Source organism: Dicentrarchus labrax, unplaced genomic scaffold (genome assembly GCF_905237075.1).
Source record: "Dicentrarchus labrax unplaced genomic scaffold, dlabrax2021, whole genome shotgun sequence".
NCBI classification, from domain to species: domain Eukaryota; kingdom Metazoa; phylum Chordata; class Actinopteri; family Moronidae; genus Dicentrarchus; species Dicentrarchus labrax.
Window position 1 is genome coordinate 9,356,285 of NW_026136705.1, and position 23,362 is coordinate 9,379,646.

A 23,362-nucleotide genomic window follows, 5' to 3' on the forward strand; every position below is an offset into this window, starting at 1 on the left:
TTGGCTGAAAGGTTATCCGAGGTGTTGATGAAGAAAAGAAAAGATAACAGGAGATAGTGGGGGAGCCATCCATACCTTGCACACTCAGAGGAATGTAAAACCTTGCATATTGTCCCTTTCTCTGTCTCCTTAATCGTTTAATCTCTTTCTCTCATTAACCTCTGTTAGATTGACATTTGTCAGGGCCAATAAGTAGGCTTGCAATCCCATTTTGTTTTGCCCTTTGATTACATCTTCATAAATTATTGATCTATTCAGGGATTATCTGTGTTGATCACCTCATTAACACTTTGATCTTGAATACTCTGTCATTAAATGTTTTAGCTGCACTCACTGACAAAAAGGCAAATGCAGTTAAATAAGATACAACAATAAAAATGTATAACAAAAGAAAAACATAATGCGTGAGAGTGATTATTGCTTCTAAGAATGAGCTGCCAGCTTTTATTATAAAAACTAACTCTATTTGGATAATGTGCTTGTAATTCAGATGTCTTAGACGCTGTAGTCCAATGTGAAAACAGGCCCTCAGGGTGTGTAATGAGTTGGCATTATTCATGTTTTCTGGCACAGTCTGCAAATAATGGATATTCTTTAGTCACAAAGGATATTTTGCATGAATCAGTAGCCTTTTATGGCTTTGATAAGCTATGTTTTATGTAGTTTAAATAAAGTTACTATTATACTTCATAACTTACAACCATAATTATTACATATATTAGCCAATAGTAAATGGAAATGTTTTCTTATTCATCTGGTATCAGAATATTCCTTTAGCTATCATGCTTAAATAGGCTACATTTATTTAACTTTTATTTTGTGTACATTAGAGAAGAATGTTTCTCATTTTCGATCACCAAATGTTCACAAACATCAAAATGATGAAACAGAAGCCAAGTGATGGTTGGACCAAACGTCCCTCCTCCTGTACCTCTACGCAGTGTGCGTAAAAACACATCATCAAGCTCTTAGTGTTTATAAGCCTTATATCGGAAATTGATGTTTAACTTTCAAAATAAAAGCCCTAATTGAGTGTCTGTGGCTAAGGACATGCGCACCGGAATTGCTTTGATATTCTCTCTGACTTGATTTTTATTTTCCTCCTCGGCGGCTTCAACTCTGTGTCTCCGGGATGCTGAGCAGGCGGGCGGGGCAGTTTTTCCTAGCAGAGCCCTGCCGTGGAGTGATGTAGCAGGACGTACGGGACAGAGCGGGCACCGAGGGAAGCACAGCAAACGTCAGTACGCTTGTTTTTATCAAACTTGTTAAAAATTCTGTGTATTTTAGAAGCACAATGGATTTATTTAATAACCAAATCTAACGTCAACAGTATTGGAGCCATCCGTGCAGCGTGACACACGGACATCTTGTTTCTCTCACATCAGGACACCGGAGTGTACAGACCTATTTTTGTTCGTTTTGGACCCGGTGCCGATTGAATTGTAGTGGAGCTCTGTAAAGCTCACCATGGCGTGGCCCTGTATCAGCCGGGCGTGCTGCATGGCCCGCTTCTGGAACCAGCTGGACAAGGCTGACATTGCGGTGCCTTTGGTCTTCACCAAGTACACGGACGCCTCTGAGATGCAGCACATCCAGCTGCAGCCGCCGCTCCACCCTTCCCAGGCCCGGGTCGCCATAGAAACGCAGCCGTCTCGCGCAGAAACCCGCACCCAGACGGCGGCACGCGCGCCGCGAAGGTGCGTCTCCGAGGAGCGCGTGTGCAGCTCGGTGATGCGCGAGGACTTTAAGCACTGGAAAGTGAGACCCGAACCGAGCTGTAAACCCAAGAACGAGTACCACGGACCGGAAACACCGTTCAACAGCGAGACCCAGTACCAGAAGGACTACAAGCCCTGGCCTATCCCGAAAAGGTACGACCACCCCTGGATACCAAAACCGCAGTCAACCGACGACCGGGCACCGGACAGGTCCAGGCACGCGAAACAGCACCTGGCGTCGGCGGATGCGGACAGCGGTGTGGAGAAGAGTGCTATAGCCGACAAGGTGCAGGAGAAAGACCTCCTCCAGGGCCAGGAGAGGAAAAAGAAGTCCAGTAAACAGGAGGGGGTGAAGAAAGTTGTCCTGAAGGTGGAAGGAGAGGGCAAAGGGAGGGCGGCGGCGGATGCGGTGAACAGACAGATCAAAGAGGAGATCGCAGGCGGCAGCTCGTACAAGTGAGTGTACACACTAACTGTCATGGTGCACTGCCAGAGTCCTCAGGCGACCGTGAAGGGTCACAGGGGTCAAAACTGAGATTGTGCTGGAGGATGTAGCAGAAATAGATACTTACTGCCTGTATATATACTTTACTATAATAATAATAATCCTTTATTAAGACATAAAAGACTTTTTTACACACTATAAATGCCCATCGACCAATGAATCTGCTGTCAGGTGAAAATGTTTAGGGACTGTACAATTGCAGTCTGTATTGCGGTGGGGAGGGAGTAACAATATTCATTTTTCACGTTTTAAAAATAAAGCCCACCCAGCATTATTTTTTTGGACCCTCCCCTTGACTAGGAGAACAACTGCAACGCCCTCCCAATATTTTAAAGCAATATAACTCTGAAATTTACACAATTATTTTTTTCATTAATAAACAACTGCACAAATCATAATCACTTTTATACACATACAAGGAATGTGACTCCGCTTTTATGTTGCTCTCAATGTACATCCACAGACCAGCATAAATAAACAGGTTAACAAGCTCAACAAAATAGACCTAAACTACCATGTTCATATATATATACATACATATATAATCATAAACAACAACCGTAACATTTGTAGGCAGTAAGACAATAGTGATGCTGGAAAAAATATTTGTGTATAGCCTACATGCTGTAGGTGGGTATGTCATTACAGTATGCACGGCATACACAGATGTGTTTTTAATGATGTTATGTTTTTCAAAAGAAACCTGAATGTCAGCAGTGAAAGTAAATAATTTACAGGTACAGTGAATGTTTGAGTCAGATAATTTAAGATTTATGATTGCACTCAGTTTGTCTCTAAATTTATTTAACGTACAGTATGTAATTATCTGCTGTTAGAGGGTCTCTCACATCAAAACAATAACAAAACAAAAACAGTTTGATGACATTGTGAAGTCATGTGGCATTATGGGAGTTGTTATCTCCATTGTTGAACAACCAGTGCTGGTGAAAATCTATCTGACATGACTCAGGCAGAAATTGTGGTTACGTATTAAAGTTTTATTCACCTTACATTGGTCACGTTCGCCGACTTCTTTTCCTCACCCTCTGATGTATCCAACTTCTCCGCATTTACCCTGAAATTATAGCAACTAGAGGCAAGTAGGAAATGCACCATGAAATGAATGAATACATTAAAATGATGAATTCCTCTGGGTTTGAACACTGTTGGAAACTCAACAAAATATATAACATTTATAGACATTTTAATGCGGAAATGTTACATGTTTATCTTTATTATATTATTAGGGACAGAGCACTAAAAAGTGCAAGGACCCTTTTGTTCTTCTAGGAATTATTATTAGGGATCGAGCACTGAAAGTGCAAGACCCTATTGTTCCTCTAGGAATTATTAGGGACCGAGCACTAACAAGTGCAAGGACCCTATTGTTCCTCTAGGAATTATTATTATACCTCTGGGACTTCGACCGCATATTTGGCCCCTGCAACATCCTCAAAATGGCATGAAAATTTGCACAAAATTCAAACGTAGCTAAAATACCGATATGACATTGTCCCCGTGCACGGGCGCCGCCAAACGTCTAAGCCACGCCCCCCCGAATCAGCCCCCAAGACACGTAAGGCCCACATGTACGAAAATTGCTACGCATGTGTATCATGATAAAAGAAGCAGAAAAGCCTCTTGGACCCATGCCCCAACCCCCACAGGAAGTCTGCAATTTCAGTTTTTAATTTTCATCATTTTGTGGTCATTTTGACTTTTTGGGCTTGTATTTGAACGAACTCCTCCGAGGGAATTTATCGGATCTGCTTCAAAATTGGTCAATACAGTCACAAAATGGTACTGAATGAACACTGTTCATTTTCTGACTGTACATTGAAGGGCGTGACCGTGGCGTGCCGTCAAAGTTGGCCATTTTGAACGAATGTCACACTGTGATGTCATTTTTGGCATTTCAGGGCTTCTATTTTAACTAACTCCTACTACACGTTTTATTGGATCTACTTCAAAATTGGTCAGTACAGTCAAAAAATGGTGCTGAATGAACGCTGTTCATGTTTTGTCATTCAGTCAGTTTTTTTCGTCCAACATTGTGCCCGTGGCGTGGCGTCCCGTGGCATCCAATTTCAAACCTTCACCATGAAAGAGGGATTCGTCATAACTTCTGCGTACATGATCCGACTGCAACTAAACTTGACATGTTCGATAAGAGTCCCGCCCTGAACATGTCTATGTGATAATATTCAGTAATAGTCAGAGCGCCACCTAGTGGCAACAGGAAGTATCACGTTTTATACTTTCATGTTCTACTCCTAGCAGGATGATCAGACCCAGCTGAAATTTACTTATGAAATGCAAAACACATTGTTGATTATATGTGATGACTGCGGTGAGGGGGCGTGTCTGTAGCGTGGCGGGAAATTTTGATGTACCGCCACAAAACACGAATTTGCTATAACTTGAGTGTACATTGTCCAATCGGCTCCAAACTTAACATGTCTGATAAGAGTCCCGCCCTGAACACATCTACATGACAATATTTAGACATAGTGATAGCGCCACCTACTGGCAACAGGAAGTAAGTGCTGCGTGGCTATTTTGAGCTGATTTACGTGAGATTTTCATGTCGTAGTCCGCACGTGTTACATGGCACGTGACGTGGCCGCAGCACGCCCCGAGTTGCGTGGAGTGCGAGGTCCCGTCCATCGCTGCTTGCAGCTTTAATTATTATTATAATTTTGATATAGCCACCGACTTGCACAGTAAAAATGAAATTGTCAATTGTCAAAATGATTGCAAACTTAAGAGATCCTGGTTACCAGATATTCCAGCCATTCTTTAGTTTTGAGCCAAGAGACATTGTTAATTTTTTTATTACTTGTTTTGGATGTTGTTAGGATGCAGAAATAGCACCCAAAAACTCTCCCTTCAGCAAAAAGGAAAAATGCCTAACCTTTCCTTTTTCTAAACCCCCTTCACCCCGGATTTCCTGGCCTTGCCTGGGAGAAAATCTTAAAAAATGGAGGTCCATTAGAAGATAAAAGCTAGGTTGTTTCTAGATGTTGCATTGCTGACCTGAGAAATGTGACTTTTTCCACAATTCTGACTTATCTAGGGGTGACTAATTTATCACTTATTCTTAGGAAAACAGTTGTTTCACAAACTAAATGAAAGCCTGTGTTCTTGAAACAAGCGACTCAGAGGTACACACAGCATGTGGAAATGTTACAGAGCAGTCAGGTTTTCCCTACAGACACACAAATATATGAAAAGGTCAGTGTGGAGCTGTAGTCAAACACTGCTGATGTTTAGGTCTGCAGGGCTAATCTTTGTCCTATTATGCAACGTTCCGGAGGATGATGGGGACTGGTGGACGGATGAGCATTAAGTCACGCACGTCACAGTCACTGTGCGCATGTCTCTTGAAGCTGTGCATTGATGTTATTGGTTGCATTCAGGTTCTGGCAAGGCTGTAGGTTGTGTGAGTGTGAGATGATGTGATATATGTGATCCATTTTGCACCCGAGCCTTGATGTCTGTGTTGTTTTAGCTTTTTTCAGGTTTTTAGTGGATTTTTAGGGTTTTAGGAGCACTGGATGTTTTATTCTCTGTCTTATCTTAAAGAGGCATATCTCAGCAGCATTTATATTGAATACAATAAATAAAACATTTTATTTGATACACATAAAAGGATGCACATTAGTATATTATGGCTCATTGTTGTCAGTGTGCAGATTTGAGTTGATACGGGAACCCTAGCTGAAGTATGACACAGCTATCAGAGGTGAACTGTGGTATCAGTGAGTGAGTCTTACAGCTGTTTGGTGCTTGCTGCCGTCCCGAGGTTGTAGAGCAGTCAGCAGGGTGCAGCCCAGGGCACTTTCCCTCCACATGGCATGAAATGGCAGAAGCCCAGTCAACCCTCTGTCTTCCTCTGCAAGCAGAGACTAAAAGCAGGTCAACTGTGGGTTAATATAATGGACAATGTAGACACAGTGTGTGCGCGCACACACACAATAGAATATACATATAAAAACATGCACCCAAAAATACATTTGTGTCAAATTATGTTTTAGCTTTCTTGATATCATTATAATGAGATTATAGTGACAGTAACTAAATGATAATATTGGATTATTTCCCAGCACTACACTAAATTACACAACAGAGATGAATGAGTACTGCTGTGGCACAGAAACAAGGACCATTTATCACCAAAAATGTCATCAGAGTGGAAAAAGAATTGGCCTAAATATGTTGTCAAGCCCATGCACTGATGTCAGCATTACAGTTATTGTAGTTGTTTGCTTGGCATCAAGCATTTGACCCACTGACAGCAGGAGGAAGATCAGTCCTGATCAGGTATCTTCCCCCTGGTTTATGCTCATACTACCAATAACCTGAAGACAGCATAACAGCAGAAAGGTTTCTGTTTTAGAAGAAATTGTTAATAAATAATGAAGTACATTTACACTAAGTAAATACACTAAGAATAATGCCGATATAAGCTCATTGCAGATCAGTGTCAGAAAACAAGCAACAAAAAATTGCAATACGGAAATGCCAAAGATATGTTTTTTCATAGCGAAAAACGCCCCTATCTACAGCCAGTGTATGGTTTGTCCCTTCTGGGCTACTGTAGAAATGTGGCAGTGCAACATGGCTCCACGGAAGGTGACCCGCAGCATCTGTAGATAAAAACAGCTCAGTCTAAGGTAACAAAAACAACTCCTATATTATTAATAATAATAATAATAATAATAGACTAATGAAACATACCTATGAATATTATATTGAATTTCTGCCAATAGATCCTCCTCAATGTTACACACTGGACCTTTCAAAGTTTTAAAAAATAAGGAGGTTCTGTGCTCTTTTTATACTAGCAAGTATTTTTGTACATTAAGCATTTTTTAGGTGATCGCTTCACATTCATTTTAGACCAGCTAGCAGGTGGCTCCTGTAGTCGTTGAGCATTATTGACAGACAGTTGAACACAGTTGTTGGAACCTTCCGCTATAACGGGCAAGATTATTATTTCAAGCTAATAACCTTAAAAGCTCTGAATTGAGGCGTCCAGGATTCAGAGCTGTGAAACAGTCTGTCCTGTCACTTTGAGCAGCTAATGTTAGCTCAAGCAGATACACTGCAACCTCAGTGTTGTGAGTCTGACATCAAAACACTGTCAGACGTGAATTACCAACAATTTGCCATTATTACTATAACTGCCCCACTGTGCAGCTGTTATCACTACATTTCATGCCACTTTATTGTCATTTCATTATTGACCAATGACAAGTATACCACTAATGTAATATCTTAAATGTGTCTAAACTGTTACATGTTTATGTTACTGAGGCAAGTTTACTTGGAAATGGAGTAATAACAAGTTTGTGGTAATGCTTGACACAGTCATAATCTATATTTAATCATGTAATCTCATTGAGATTGAGAGCTCTTTTGCAAGGGAGACCTTAGTACAGTGGAGAGAAAGAAAAACAAACATAACCAGACAAACAAAATGGGCATCCGAGTTTTAAAATCCTCTGTAATTCATTCCATTTATAAGGTGCAAAGTAGTGGAAGGCAATCTTCCCAATTTCAGTATTTCCCCTAGAAATAACTTAAGTTAAACAGTCCTTAGATCTGGTCTTGTGAGCATACTTTTGAACTGTAATGACAGTAAGTATACTATGTCATGACTGCTGTGGCTGAAGAATACAGTTGCAGTCTAGATAAGCACGATGATTCCTGTTTCAAGGCTCTTTGCCAGGGGTGAGATTTAGACACTGGACAATAATTTAGTAATTCATCTGAAATCTTAAAATTGGTCAGAAAAATTGCAATTAATTTTTCTTAAATCATTTGGACCTACTTGTGTGTTATAATGTTCTGTGTTTATGTAATTGTTTTATACAGATTTCTTAAACTGAGATAGCGTTATTGGCCTCAGTTGGGCTGTGGTTGCAGTGAAACGTTCCTACTCAGTCCACATACTCAGCAGAAGGATGCAACGAAGCCACGTTCACTGCCTGTTCATAGCCAGCCCTCCATTCCATTATGCTGGTTTGAACCAGATCAATTAAATGAAGTCCTGATCCCCTCAGCTCTATTTTCTGACGAGGCTGTTTTTATAAACTTCTATTTATCCGCAGAGAGCTTCCTGAACAGAAAGGTTATTTTCTGCAGTGCACCTGGGAAATGCTAAAGGCAGCTATAGTTCCTTTCTGCCAACCACTGTGTTAACTGTTTCCTTTCTTGCCTGAATTGGTGCAGCGTTTTCAACCAACAACCTCCCAGTCACGAGCCCCATCCAACCTTCATCTCGCCACCAACTCGCTACTTTATGTTTAAAATGCAATTTTTTGCATGAGAATAAGTCCTAAGTCCTTAGTCAGAAGCTGCTGCTGGAGCCTTTGTTAGTGTTTTTGTTTTGCTACCAGCACTACTATAAAAGACAAAGGACATTCTTCATCTTGTCAGAACTATTTGTTCCATTATGCGATGCGTGGCATCTAATAAAAGACATTCAAAGAGCACATTGCATGAAGAATTATCAAGCAAACGGCCGAGAATGACAAATGAGAGTGGAGTTTCATCGCAGACAGTACGGCAGGTAATGCAGGTTCACTGAGTTCATGAGGGGAGAGAGAGACTGAGGAGGCATTAATTTTTCTTTTTAATTTGTGTCACGTATCACAGCTCGCCATTTTTTACAGCAGCACAATTTCAGGAGCTTCTTCTTTTGATTTTCTTTCCTCGTGTCTCTCACCTGGGCACATCAGACCCTCCCTCTCCCACACAAGGATGTTCAAATTGTCCTTTATGTCACGTTTACAGAGCGTGGATAGCACCTCTGGTACCAGACAGTACACTGTAAAGAGGCCAATGGATTCTGGTGGATTTAAAAATGATCCTCTTAGAGAGCCAGCAAAGCCTCATGTTCTTACTGACGAGCAGTGAATGCAGAAACACCCATTCCACTTCAGTTCCGAGACAGGAAGACGGGATGAATTAGAAAAAAACTGCAGTTGTTATCTCTCATGTCAACAAGTAACTGATTTGTAGTAAAAATGCATTTAGATTTTCTCTAAAAATAAAACCAGTGTGGTTTAGTTGAGTGAGATTGAATGTACTAAATGTAATCCTTATATCTCAGCTGATATTCATTTGTTGCATCAATTCAGAGCTCTGCCAGCTAAAGCTAACCATCTTATGTAATCAATCTAATCTAATTGAATCATATCTGATTACAGTTAATTCTCAAGGAAAAATCTTCAGCATATGAATGTGTTATGTAAGATACTGTAGCCAGTTAAACCTGCAGTTGTAACTGAACTCTGACCTGTGTAAATAACTAAAAACCTGCACTTTGTGAAAAAGACCCACTCAAATCAACATTCCTTCATTTAAAATGGTTGCTATAGTGTGTTTGATGGTAATATTTTTAAAAGGTTTTTTAAATCCAATATTCAGTTTTTTTGGCCTTTTCTGGCAGTATGGACATGAAATAGGTCTTAAATCCCATAATAATGGTCTTAAATGTAACCTTTTGCAACCTTCAGAAAAGTACTGTAATATACTGTTGCAGTTCTCAGTGTAGCTATTTCCATTGAGCCAGAGAGGCTGTGAGATAGAGATGAGGCCAACTGGTCCCAGTGGAGGGAGGGAGTATTGACCAGAAGCCAGGCTCTGACACACTAAGAAACACTGTTAGGAAGTGAAGCTACAGTATTGTGCGTGGGCAGATTGATCCTCTGGAATACTCTGAGAGAAGCGGGCCAGCTCTTTATCTCAGGCCAGCACTGGTGTAGACTTAGAGCCAGAATCACTGTGGTCACCATCAGTGATGATAAATGCACAGACGTTTGTCTCAGCAGTGTGTGCACAGATGTATTTATGGCTTACAGAATTTCTAACACAGAGTCACACTCAAAGGCAAATTCCATTTTACACTGCATCTAGAGCCAGTGTTTGGTTTGTCCCTTCTGGGCTACTGTAGAAACATGGCGGTTCAACATGGCAGACTCCATTTCTTATTTTTTGAGGATTATTATATAGACTCATGAAAACATACCTATGAATATTATACTCAATTTCTGCCAAAAGAGCTTCCTAAATGTTACACACTGGACCTTTAATTATAAGCCCCTAAAAGAACTTTCATTTTGTGTTGATTCTGACGGCCCATGTGGACAGTGTTTCCACCACCTCTTCGTCTGATTTCAAGGGGAATCCGTCCCAATGCGATCTGATGGCAGGCATTAAGAATAACTGTATAGAAACAGCCAGTCTTCTCGCTGATGGTCTTGTTTGTTTATGTAAGTCATATAGAGGCATTAGTATAAAATTGAGATAAAAAACTCCTTGTCATACCTTTTAGGAATTATTTAAATTACTCCACAAATCATGTTATCACTAATTTAAATTATGTACAGATTTAGGATTTATTTGATTATGATATCCATAAATGGATACATGTGAGACACAAACAGTGTTGTTTATATACAGTTGTAAAATGTAGGGCACTGCAAGGATGACTTATTCATATTTTCCTGATGTTGCTTTATAGTATGTTGTGTGGAGCACTTGATGTTGTGTTTATATTTTTACTGTAGCCCTTTTGCATTGCAGGGAGCTGTCAGAGGCTCAGCTTGCAATAAAAGGCTTCCTTCACATTATTGATTGAGGGTTTTAACAGTTTGATTTTCTTTCTCAGTGGGAATCCTTTACTGACGCAAATTTGATTTGACTTTTTTACTCTAATCCTCCTGGCTGGTTCTACGTGGCCCACCAATAATCTGTCATCATACTGTTAACTGTGAGACAGCTTCTGCGGCTCGACACTGTTTGATCCCGATTGCAGACATTTGCAGGAATTTGTCTTTATTCTTTTTCTCTAGTGAGTCTCCCTGGGTGAGTGGTCCAGATTGTGCCATGTTAGAGCAGGGTTGCATGAAGCTCAGCAGTGCTGTGCCCTGGCGTGATTCCACCCCCGTCAGTGCCAGTGTTTGGTTGTAGTGATGAGGTCTTTCTCTGCAAAACCCCTCCACCGCAGCGGGTCAGTAGGGTCAGCCCTCCAAAATAGTTTTAGTCAAACAGCAAAAAGTCTCAGGCAGTATGATAGCACTGCCTGGGCCTCAGTGACTCACAGGTCTGAACATCTTCCAAAGTAATAAAGTAGAGAAGATTCAGAGAATTCAGACTTCATTTACAAGCAGAAAACTGTGAATGTTTTGGATGTTGTAAATAGTTTTGTGAAAGAAAATGTTGTATCATATGTTTTATCATATATATCAAACATGTCTCACAACCCTCCTCCAGTGCACTGTGCTTTCTTCAACAAACCTTTTCAGCTGACTGTATCAGTGGTGTCAGAAGGTCGTTTCCGGTTGAATCTGGAAAAATGTTTTTATAGATGATTACTTTGTATATTTATTATCTGTGGTGTCTCATGACTGATAAAGGCAAGATAGCCGAAAACATGGCAAATAAAGCTGAGTGAGGAGAAGCATTCTTTCTGACTAGTTCCTGGTATAACACCTTCTATGACGTGAAACGATTTAAAAGAAAATGAATATCAATAAAAGAATAAAGAAAATAATAACGCTACCTCCTGTGGCATTGAGCACAGAGATAATATTTCCAGAGCTGAAAGCTTCATGTGAACATCACACTGTTTCCACTGATATGTAGCTCGATGCAGCAGATACAGCCCACTGACAATAACCAATTATGCTTTTTTAGCTCTCATTTTTTAAACAAGTACCAAGTACACGCTGACCACAGAGACACTGGCGTTATTGTTACACAGTCATATGTCTATGAATAGTAGCAATGTTACTGTACAGACCGGTGTTTCACACTGTGAACCCTGCTCACAATCTGTCTCTTTCTCTGTCTTTCTCACACACACACACCCTGTGGTGTCATGTGGGTGCTTTATACCCTTGGCCTTGGACATTGTTGTGTAACCTGTCTTTGCATTGTGGCCTCTTTGCCCGGTTGAGCATTGAAAGTGGACTTCAGTCCTGTTATGTAATTGCTCGCTGTGTGATTTCCACCTCTCCCCTGCACCACTGGAAGGACTTCTGTATTCAGCAGTCATGTCACTGTCAGCAGCCTTTGTTTGTGTCAGAAATAGTTTGCTTTTCACATTATGGTAAAATTACGCCTCAGTTTGGTGTAATAAATGAACAGCTTAAATGTTAACGTCTGACGTGTAATTTTAATATTAGATTAATGGCAACTAGTTATGAAGATGAGAGTTAGAGCATTTGGGTTTTAATTGAAAATCTGTTGAATAATTTGTAAATGTCCGTTGTCTTGTTCAAGAAGGTTAGAGGAAATACTTGAGCAACTTTCATGAAATTCATATTTTTAACCATGCTAGCAACATGGCTGTAGTTTATGAATTAACTTCCTCCAGCACCATCATCAGGGCAAGATTATAATTTGGTTCATAACCAAATACATACAAAACTAAAGACAGTCCTATCAGCCTTTGCTGTAGTTTGAGTTAAGTGCTAATTACAGCCTCACAGAGATGCTACCATGGCAGCAGTTTACTCAAGGTACATTCACCAGTCGTACCAACATACTGTAGGCAGCAACAAAATTATAAACCCCTAAAAATAGACTGAAATAGACTCATAAATCCTTAAAAGCAGGACTGTGCACACAACCTGTTGTTGTTGTTTATCTTCACTCCCACATGCTGTCCCATGACAACCCAGCACAAGAACACTTGAGGTCAGAACCCAGCTTTCACACCGTGGTGTAAGGCAACTCAGCTACATCTCATAAGCCCCTCCGCAGTGCAATACATTAAAAGATGTCAGATCAATGTTCCTGTCCTTGCTACATGCGTTACATTAAACAGAATCACACAGTCTCCAAGGCTGTTTTCCATAGCTGCCAGTTATTGATTTAATGTCTTTCTGTATGACTTGGGCTTACAAATGGTTCTAATGAGGCTCTAGTACAGAATGATGGCCTTGTCTGCTCCTCCATCCACACTTAGTGATGTTGCCTATTATAGTGCCTTTCTTTACTGAAACAGGGAACAGACACTTTGCACTGAGCCTTGGCTACAGTTGCTCAGTGCTCACACCGAATTGTGCTGCGTTGGGGTTCGCAGAGTTTATGTGTTTGTGACTCGCTGGAGCCACAAGGGACGACTGATAGGTGTCATCTGACGGGCCTAAACCAGAGTGCTGTTGTTTTCCTTTGTATTATCTCTGGCGTCACGGCATCCTATTGCAGGAGAGGCAAGACTTAACTATAAAGAACCCTTTTTAATGTTTTGAATGAGGACTTAAATACTGCGATGTGTACATATTTTCTTTCTTCTCGATGATTAATGGCAGGTTGTACTGTTTTATATTACTGTTGGACAAGTCATTCACAGTCATATGCTTGAGATCATTTTTTATGGAGCTGTATAATGGTACAAGTACATCTCTATCACAGGAGCAAATGTAAAGTATTTGCTTTGTTTCTGGCTGTGACAATCAGGAGTAAACTAAGAGAAATCCAAGGTTCATACAAATTGACCAGATAGAATAGAAGCCTCCTCCTCAGATATTTAGACATCTGAGAGACAGATTGATTCTTTCTGTGTGTCTGTTTTATTTATATAGCACCTTTTTGACACAGAGGTCCAAAGTGCTTTACAAACAATAAATATACATATGGGTATAACCATACCCAATCAAACATACATAGGGAGCATGTAAATTAAAAAATTTTATTAAAAGAGACGACAGACGAGGAAACAAACAAGGAGATCTATAAAAAGGCTTGCCTGTTGAGGAGGGTTTTGAGCAGCCGCTTAAAACAGTCCACAGATTCAGTGAATCTATGTGAATGGAGAAGACTATTCCACAATGTTGGGGCTAAAACAGCAAAGGCACGATCACCTTTAGTTTTACAGTTAGAGCGTGGAACGGATAAAAGGCCACGATTTGAGGAGCGAAGTGGCCGAGGAGTGGAATGAGGAACAAGGAGATCTGAAATGTAACTGGGGGCAAGGTCATGAAGTGCCTTATATGTAATCAGTAAGATCTTATAATTGATTCTGAATTTTACAGGAAGCCAATGAAAGGATGCAAGAACAGGAGTAATGTGGGACCGAAGGCTGGTTCTGGTTAAAAGTCTGGCGGCTGCATTTTGTACTAACTGTAAACGTTAACCTGACTGAGGCACGTGTAGAGGGAGTTACAGTTATCTAGACAGGAGAAAATGAAGCTGTGAATTACTTGTTCAAGATCACTGGAGGACAGGAAGCTTCGGATTTCTGCTATATTTTGTAGCTGCAGGAAACAGGACTGGACAAGTTTTGTGACATGAAGGTCAAATGTCTTATACTGGTCGAAGATGATACCCATATTCTTAGCAGTGGGTTTGATATTAGTGCGTAATGGTCCAATAAACTGATCAACTGCAGTGACAAAGTTTTGTGTGTGATAATAAAGTTTAACATCTTCAGGTGTTGGTTGGACAATTTGATGACATAATTTTGCTGTTAAGTAAAAAATTAATTAATTGAAAGAATAATTAGCATATTAATCAATAATAAAAAAAAATGTTAGTTGCAGCTCTCATACAGTTTCTGTATCTGGAACATATGGTAGTTTACTGCAAATGAATAAATGAGTAATGCTGAGGGGATACAGTCCACTGCAGAGAAGAAAAATGTAAGTGATACAGAGAGAGAGACGGAGTGAGGCAGTGTGATAGAGTAAACAGCTTTAATATGCACCTGGTATAAGCTGCTGTGGTGCGGTTGTCCTCTGTGGTACAGCTATCCATCGGCCTTTAAATGTGAGGAGGCTGATACAGAACACATGCTGCAGGCCAGCCTGCTCTGTGTGAATGCCATACTGCTGACCTTCTTCAGAACTGCTGTGTGAGGACTACAGAATATCACACCATCAGGCTGTGGTGCAGACCTCCTCCCACATACTCCATCCTACTGTAGTAATGCACCACTTCACTTCACATTCATTTTCTCTAGACAGGGATTGCAAACAAACAGTATAAACAGTAAACAATAAAATGAATATCTATTTTCGTGTTGCAACAAGGAAGGTTTTCAAGGTCACCAACAAAAGACCATGTACAGACCCATCACTGATTTGCACAGGGATAATTATACTAGCGATGTCAGCCGCAAAAGGAACTTAAAAGACAGTCATATTTATGAAATATAAGAAACATTGAAAAGGTATAACGATGGAGCATAAATGAGATTGGGAAAAGGTTTTCAGAAAAATAAATAATTAGACATTTTGCTTATTTGCTTTCTTTTTAGAAGTTGAGAGAAGATCGATACCACTCCCATATCTGTCCCTTAAATATGAGGCTCCAACCAGCTGGTAAACTTAGCTTAGCATACAGACTGGAAGCCAGTGTTAAAATGGCAAGTTGTTGTTTTATGGGGGATTATGGGTTGGGTGAAGTGACTTCTTGGAGTCTTGTGTCGCTGTGAGGTTGCCAGGCAACCAGCAGAGACTTCAGGGGAATTTACCCCATTTCAGACTTTAAGCTTCATATTTAGCATAGAGACAGCAGTCAAACTATTCCTTTCAGCAGAGACCTCTTAAGTTAAAAGTATCCTAGTTATTGCTCTTTTTTTCTGTTTATCAGAAGAATTTTCAGAAATGAATTACCCAGAAGGTAACTTGTTAGGGATGCACTAATTGGGAAATTCTGGGCTGATATTGATGTTTAAAATAACAATCTGGCCAAGAGATGTTTCTGTTGTTATTTATTCACCTTTTGTGCCAGGGAAACAAAGACATCTACAAAGATAAGCATCTCTGCCTTGTTGCAGTCTGTTTTTCTTCTCATCCAAGATGTGAGACAGCCACTCACTGTCTGTGCTGCTGCATGGTGCACATTGGTGTCTGTGTGACATTTGTGCCAGTGCTGGTAAAAACAGAGGTGATTATTTCTCCAATATCCAAGTTGGAAATAACCAAACAAAACTGATATTGCACCTTTTTTGCAGATTGTCCAATGTCAGTCAACAAGGTGAATATCGACTGATATGCAATATATCAGTGCATCCCCATAACTTGTCACTTTCATCTGCCCTTAATAATCATTACTGATGGGTTTAAAAGCTTGTTCTTGTGACTTCTTTCTTTCCACCAGAACTGAGTACAAGGCTTACAGAGATGTGAAGCCGGCAAAGATGATCCGGGCCAAGTCCCAGTACCTGCCACCGACTGGGAAGGCCAGCCTAGAGACTAGCTACAGTGCCAACTTCAAGGGCCAAGCCCCGCTGCAGCCTGCCGACAACAAGGCCATGGATAGGAGGAGGATACGCAGTTTGTACAGCGAGCCTTACATAGACCCCATCAAACAGGTGAGAACACACCTTTCTAACATTGTAGTATGGTTTCAGATTCATTTAGGGAGGGGGGAACAAAGGGGAGCTCCACAAATCTTTGTATTACTGTAATGCTCATCTCATTGCACAACACAGTTTTAGAAATGACAAGTCATAACTGAGGCATTTCAGCTCAGGAAACTCATTTCCGCTGTCCGACATCCTTAGGTTGACAGGTATAGTCCCACTCGTTCTAAATCCAAAAGGCCTGGAGTCAAGGCGGCAGGCCAGAGCAAGCCTGTGAAGAAAGCCAAAGATAAGCAGAGTGCTGCACTGAAGGGCTCCAAGAAGACGACCTCGGAGAACCAGCCCGAGAACCGGCCAGCGGTGGGGGACAAGGAGAAAAGTAAAGAGATGAACAACAAACTGGCTGAGGCAAAAGAGTAAAAATCATTTAGCACTACTTCTCCTTTTATTTCTTATTTTGGGGGGAAAACAAACACAGAGGCTGCAAAATTAATTACGGTTATCATCTTTATTCTCATCTTTCTTTTCTTTCCCTCTGTTTCCCCCTCCAGTCTTTCTTCTTCTCCTCTTTGTTCAGTCTCTCAGTCATTCTTCTTCTCTGTCCTCTCTCACTACCTCTTGGCTATGTTTGTACAGTAATAATAAAAGAGGATGTTGGGGTTGAGACATGACATGTCATTGCTCCTCCCACCTCACGCTATGTTAGATCACTATAGTAACGAGTGGGCGGGAGCATCCGTCGCCATTTGATGCCACCCACCACCCCCCACTCTGCTCGCCTCCATCTCCAGGTTGCCATGGCTACTGGCTGCCTGGCTAGCCAATGGATGGCTCTTGTTGCATGGGCCCACCGACAAGCAAATCTGAAGGGTTGGCTTTGATCAACCCAGCAGATTGCTTTGTTGAGTTTATCAAGGATTCCCCCCCCAATCATTTTGTTTTTGGAGAAAAGATAATCAAATTGGCACTTTGGATATTGTTTCTGCTCTTGCTAAATTAACAGCAAATCTGAAAATCTTTGATAAATGTCCCGCTTGGTTAGCCATCAGTGTCTGATCCACGGCTTGTTTTGTACCTGCTCTGTCATTTTTGCTGCTGTTCTCTGTTCATCGTAGAGCTCACAGGGTTCAAAGTCTCTGTTGGCCAATATCACAACGCTTTGTCAAATATGATTTTGTAATCCAATGTCTCATTTTGAACTGTTGTCGGCTACATAAAATTGTTTTCAGTTCATCCAAAGGAAAACACCATGTTCTCCCATTCAGAGTTTGCTCCGCTCATGTAAAACCCATTAATACAGTGGTATTTTTTCTTCACTCAATGCTATTTTGTAACACCCAATTTGTTGCCAACTACCCATCTGGGTCACACTAAACTGATTATGCATTAAACACCAGTCATTTGCATAGCTGATGAGTATTCCCACTGAATTAAATAATACTGTCGTGCAGTTGTAATGACATTTAACATTAGAGTAACAACATTTCTCAGAACCAGAGAGAGATGAGTTCAGCGGAGCTGGAAAATGTGTGGTTCAGGTTGGATCCCGTCTGCCGAGCACACAGCCTGTCAATCTCAATAGCCATAACTCAGTGTAATCACCTCCAACTGGGTCTTTATTAACAAGACTGAGCACTCTGCAAACATTCACAGACGTTATGCAGTTGCAGTAGCATGCACTCAAACGCACACCTCCTTCTGGCTTTTTTTAAATGCACTCGGCCGAGGGTGACCATAACCGATATGATTAGACTGCCATGAGATGATAGACGGCTCATATTGCTGCTTAATAGCACCTTCACATTACCTTTAAAAAGGGAGCTGTATGGATGAAGCAAAGAGACACATTGCAAATAAATCATAAACAATTCACTGCCATTTGTGACATTTTTCTTTACAAGGTCAAGGCGTTTCAAAATAAATAATAAATTAAATCTGTTAATACCATCTTTTATTTGAATACACCACAACAAGGGTATAGTGATGTAATAATAAGTGTAATTGCTTCTGCTTTGCACTCCATTGTTCATCACTCTCTGTTACTGAATCCATCTTGTTCTACTTGTTTTAACCAAATTCTAGGCCTAAAGTGTATAAGGTAGAGAGGTTGAGTTCATTTTAAAAATGTTGATTCTGCACTGGATTTACTTTTGCTTTGTCTGGCAAGTTCACCATGGTGCTGCTACCCAGGGGCGGATCTAGAGGGGTGGCACCCCAGTGTGGTGACAAATATTGTCAAATTTAACAAATTAATTAAGACAGATTTTGAAAAAAACATGTTAAAAACTGAAATGAATTTAATGATCTGTAATGGACACATTTTAGACGAAGTGATTAGTGGCTTAAAGCTGCAGTAGGTCACTTTTATAAAAAAATAACTTTTACTCATATGTGCTGAAACTTTCACCGGGCCTGAACAAAAACAACCAATCAGAGCCAGAAAGATAGTTGATTGTTGAGTCTAATTCCCAGGAAGTCAAATATAGACGCTGGGAATGAGACTCAACAATCAACTATCTTCAAGCCACCGAAGTGTCTCTCTGTCTTTCTCTGCTCTGATTGGTTGTTTTCATTCAGGCCAGGTTGATCCTTGCAGATGTCATTAGGAGCACTACAAGAAACCTGATTGTTTCACAGATTATCTGTCTCATGTTCTACTGTCTGGATATAGTGAAAGTTTTTGTTAAAAAAATAACCTACTGCAGCTTTAAGTACAAACAAAAAGGAAATACATTTTAAAAAATGCCTGAAGATTTGGAAATATAGCAACTTTCTAATGCCACCTTTTTAATGCTTTACTAATGTGTCACAATCATTTTGAGTTCAAATACTTTATTTGTGGGCTTTTCCAAGCAAATATTGATAGATGCGATTGTCTGTGATCAGCATATATTTCCTGTAAAGTCTGTGAAATCTTCTTGCCACCCCATATTTCTCTAGATCCGCACCAGCTGCTACCGTGTTTGTGTGTAAGAGGTATCCAGCAAAGCAAACCAAAACAAGCTGTAAAGTTTCATCCAAATTTCCTCAGTGACGTGTAGAAAAAGGGAACATAAAGTAAGTTGTACTGTAACTGTTTATCTGTTAAAACTAATTATAACCTCTCTTGTATATATAGCTTATATCTGTCTATATATTACTATAGCAGGGCTACATGTTGGCTGGGTCTGCACTTGGTCCAAAGCATCCAGCTGCTTTCTCTGAGTCTTAGCATATATATTATATAGAGAGAGAGACACAATTTTTTCAAGTCTTTGTTTTTGGATTAGAAGAGCACTGTACAGTCTTGTCACGGGTCCACCCATCATTGTGCTCCACCCCCCACACACGCCTCACTGTTCTCATTAGCTCTGCCACTCAGCCTCCTTCTCTCCATTCTGAGTGGAAACTGTACTGTCTCTATTATCTGTGGTGTCTGAGACAGCAACCATCACCACTACCACCATGTCTATCCAAGCTGAGCACGTGCCCCATCAGTGATGAGGGCCCGACTCATTAGCATTTTGCAGCCTTTGGTTGGGAGGACCCTTTGTTGTGTAACACAAGGGAGGGGGCTCATAGGGGCAGTAAATGTAAACGGTGCTTAGCACACCACACACCCTGTGCTATCTTTGTGATTATTAGGTAAATAAGGATAGAAAGTATGGTAAAGAAAGTTATGTTTTGGGCAAAAAAAAATGACTGTGACGTGCTTGTGTTTCTATCTGCTTGCTCATATTTAATGAAACATTACAAATAAATTCAAAAAGCAGAAAAAGCAGTGTCTTCTTGCTTTTTTTTGTTAAGAAGAATGGTGAAAGATTAGTGATTGCAGGTATCTGTCTGTTCTCCTTGTCTTGTTTGTCTTTGTGAGACAGACAACATTAAATAAATCCACATGGAAGAGAATTTTGCTCCCACAACTTCTTTCTATGCTTATCCAAGATTGCTCCGCATTCTGGCATGAGCTCTGACATCCTCTGCAGGCCCTGCATGTTGCCCTCATGTGAGAACTGAAGAATATATTATTTTTCTAATATATTCCAAGAACTCCTCCAATTTATAGAGCAATATGCATGTCAAAGGATGTCCAAAAAACTTATTCCAAAATAAGATGTCATGTGCTTCTTAGGCCTCATAGTTAATGTACAAATGATGCTGCTTTATGCAAAAGAACAACCACAAATGTGTGATATTACATTTGCATTGTTCTCTCATCCTTAGTCGGGTGTCATGGTTAGAGTATTTGTCACATGTGGATGATGCTGTGTCCAATTTGTCGTGTGCTAATGAGTGACATTCTGATTCATTTGAAGGGTTGTGCTAAAACAGTACCACTACATACAACTCTGCCAGCCAATCCGAGATATTGGCTGGGTGCAGACTCTAAAGCAACACCTGTGGGGCTGTGCACTACCCAATCCCAGGTAATCAATCACCTGAGTGGCGAAGATAGATAGACTACAACCACAAATGCCACTCATTCCCATTCATACATACTTGTGATTTACTTTTGTTTACTATTACAGTGGCACAGTTTTGTTTTTCTGGTGAACCACCACATTATCTCTGGTCTACTCTACCATAGCTCCTCTGTATTTCTCTTCCATATGGACACTAGAATAGTGGGGGTTGGGGGTTGGATGTGGCTGTCTGACTGCCTGCTGTCACACCCTACATGTAAGGCTCCTTAAGGTGCCTTTTCTTAAGGAGGCCTCAGGTTTAGTTCAGTCATCTCCAGCCATCCTCGAACCTCTGTCAGCTCCTGTAATGCACCCACTCCTCATGGTTAAAACAAACTGCATGAGTGTTGAGTTATCCACCCAGGGAGGAGAGTGGGGATCCCCATTCGGCTCATTTATGAGGCAGGTCACTCATGTAGTCACGCTATAAACTGAAGCACTCTTCATCACTGGGTAAAAGATTCATACTGTTTTTTTCATTCTCAATCTATAAAGCATGCTGCCACTGTTTTCTGTTGGACCTGCAATCTGATGTTATGTTTAATAATTTGATCTAGACTCTGCACTATACCTAGAATATCTAAGTGTTAGCTTGGATATGAGATGAAGGGTAAGTATGAATGGAATGAGGGAAGCGGCTCTGCTTTGGAAAGGGACTGTTCAAAGGAAATTGTAAGTGCATGTTGATCTTCACTCTATCTTGTACTGCTAATTTATTTCCATTCAAATGTGATTTGGATGTCTCCATAGAGTACTGCATCTTGTAGCTATTCTTTCACAGAACACCCCGAGACCCTCATTGCGCTATTGGCATCCTGTAGTTCGTAATGTCACTGTGACTAATCGAATGGGTCAGAGTATGGATTGAAATCAATGCCCTGTATTGATCAACGTGCAAAGCTGTCCAAAGCAACATTAGAAAGAAACCAAAAGCTTTAATTTGCATGTGTACTACCATAACAATGATTTTTAGTCTAACTTTCAAAGTGATACATTATATGATTTGTAAGTCACTTGATTCCATCAAGATTGCCTCGAGGCATTCTTATATAATATTTGTGATAAGCAAACAGGCAAAGAAGACCCGTTGTCTCCCGTTCAGTTTTCATCCCTAAAACAGAAGCCTGACATTGTCCTCTAAAATGAGCGGTCACAGGGTGCTCAGCTCAACCCGATGCCTTGTTGTTCGCCTGAGAGAAATGCCTCATCCTGTGTTTCTTTCTGTCTCCTTCTTCTTCTCTGGTACCTTAACCATGTGCTGCCTTCTAGAGATGCTAAAGACGAGCCTCTCCGACCCAGTCATCATCATTCCCAGGGTGCTGCTGGAGGAGAACCACAGCCACTGCTGGAGAGACCCGAACCTCGGAGGAGCAGCGGAGTCGTACGCTTTGCCCTAGATGGGAACCAGACTGACTAGTTCTGCAGAGGCAGATACACCTTATACAGAGACTGCTACTCTGTACTGTAAATGTCTAGTATTTGCAACTAAGTTGGAATAGGAAAAGAGGTGAATCCCACAAAAAAAACCTCCGCTATCCAAGAGGGAGCTCACATATTTGAAACACGCATGTTTGAGACAGGTTTTGGCTCTAAGCTCACTGCTGTTTGACCAATGTCATTATTGCAAAGGTGCTACATCATTTCTTTCTGGTTTCATGCAATTTCTTTAAAACAAATATGTCAATAATATTAGAAATACCACACCATTAAGTGCTTATACAACAATTACAAAACCTGTACTGTACATTTATCAGTTTTAGTGTAAATAAATAAGCATAACTTGCAGATTGCCATACTGTATTGTAGTTTTTGTTGTATGGTCAGTCATTTTCAAATAGGGGGTTTGTATGGTGTGAAGTGAGGATGAGTTCAGCATGTAGCATAAGCACACAGCTCCTAAATTTGGATGCAATGTGACACTTTAATGGTCCATTAAGCTTAAGTGCATGACAAAGGGGGAAAACGGTGTGATAGAAACACTGAAAAACAATACATGGATGATTATTGAACTTGATTATCATTTGAAGAGTTACAATACTAGTAATAGGAAACCTGAGTCCTTGGTATCTTTTCCAAAATAATTTTTTTTTTTAATTTTAAACATGTTTTTTCCAAACACACATGTTGAGGAGTAATATAAATATTATTCAAACATTATTCAAAATTCTATGTCTTTAAAGGAGAACTCCACCGATTTAACACATCAAAGTCTCTTTACACGATTTGGGGTGGGCTGCATAAAGTCTGAGAAACTGCCTCAAAAAACGATGGGTCTAAAGACTACCAGTTTGAAAATGAAAAAGTTCTGAGCATGTGGAGTTAGACAGAAGTGAGTTAACCACACCGCTGTAGCCCACTCCTCATCTCTGCT

General features: G+C 40.5%; 1 protein-coding gene across 2 annotated transcripts; it reads left to right on the forward strand.

Annotated features, from left to right (window-relative positions):
• The first annotated feature begins 1,140 nt into the window (after positions 1 to 1,140).
• Positions 1,141 to 22,776, forward strand: map6a (microtubule-associated protein 6a). Of its 2 annotated transcripts, XM_051400378.1 has the most exons (6): positions 1,141 to 1,237; positions 1,331 to 2,174; positions 16,345 to 16,558; positions 16,751 to 16,965; positions 20,845 to 20,955; positions 22,261 to 22,776. In XM_051400378.1, exons 2-6 carry the CDS (start codon positions 1,468 to 1,470, stop codon positions 22,406 to 22,408), a joined length of 1,395 nt encoding a protein of 464 aa, XP_051256338.1. In that variant the 5' UTR covers positions 1,141 to 1,237; positions 1,331 to 1,467; the 3' UTR covers positions 22,409 to 22,776. The 2 variants fall into 2 exon arrangements, with proteins under 2 accessions (XP_051256338.1, XP_051256339.1); XM_051400379.1 differs by lacking the exon at positions 20,845 to 20,955.
• Positions 22,777 to 23,362: the final 586 nt, after the last annotated feature.

Coding starts and splice junctions, on each gene's coding strand:
- map6a (XM_051400378.1), top strand. CDS start 1,468: ATGGCGTGGCCCTGTATCAGCCGGGCGTGCTGCATGGCCCGCTTCTGG. Junction 2,175..16,344: donor GCAGGCGGCAGCTCGTACAA/GTGAGTGTACAC, acceptor TCTTTCCACCAG/AACTGAGTACAAGGCTTACA. Junction 20,956..22,260: donor TGTGCACTACCCAATCCCAG/GTAATCAATCAC, acceptor GCTGCCTTCTAG/AGATGCTAAAGACGAGCCTC.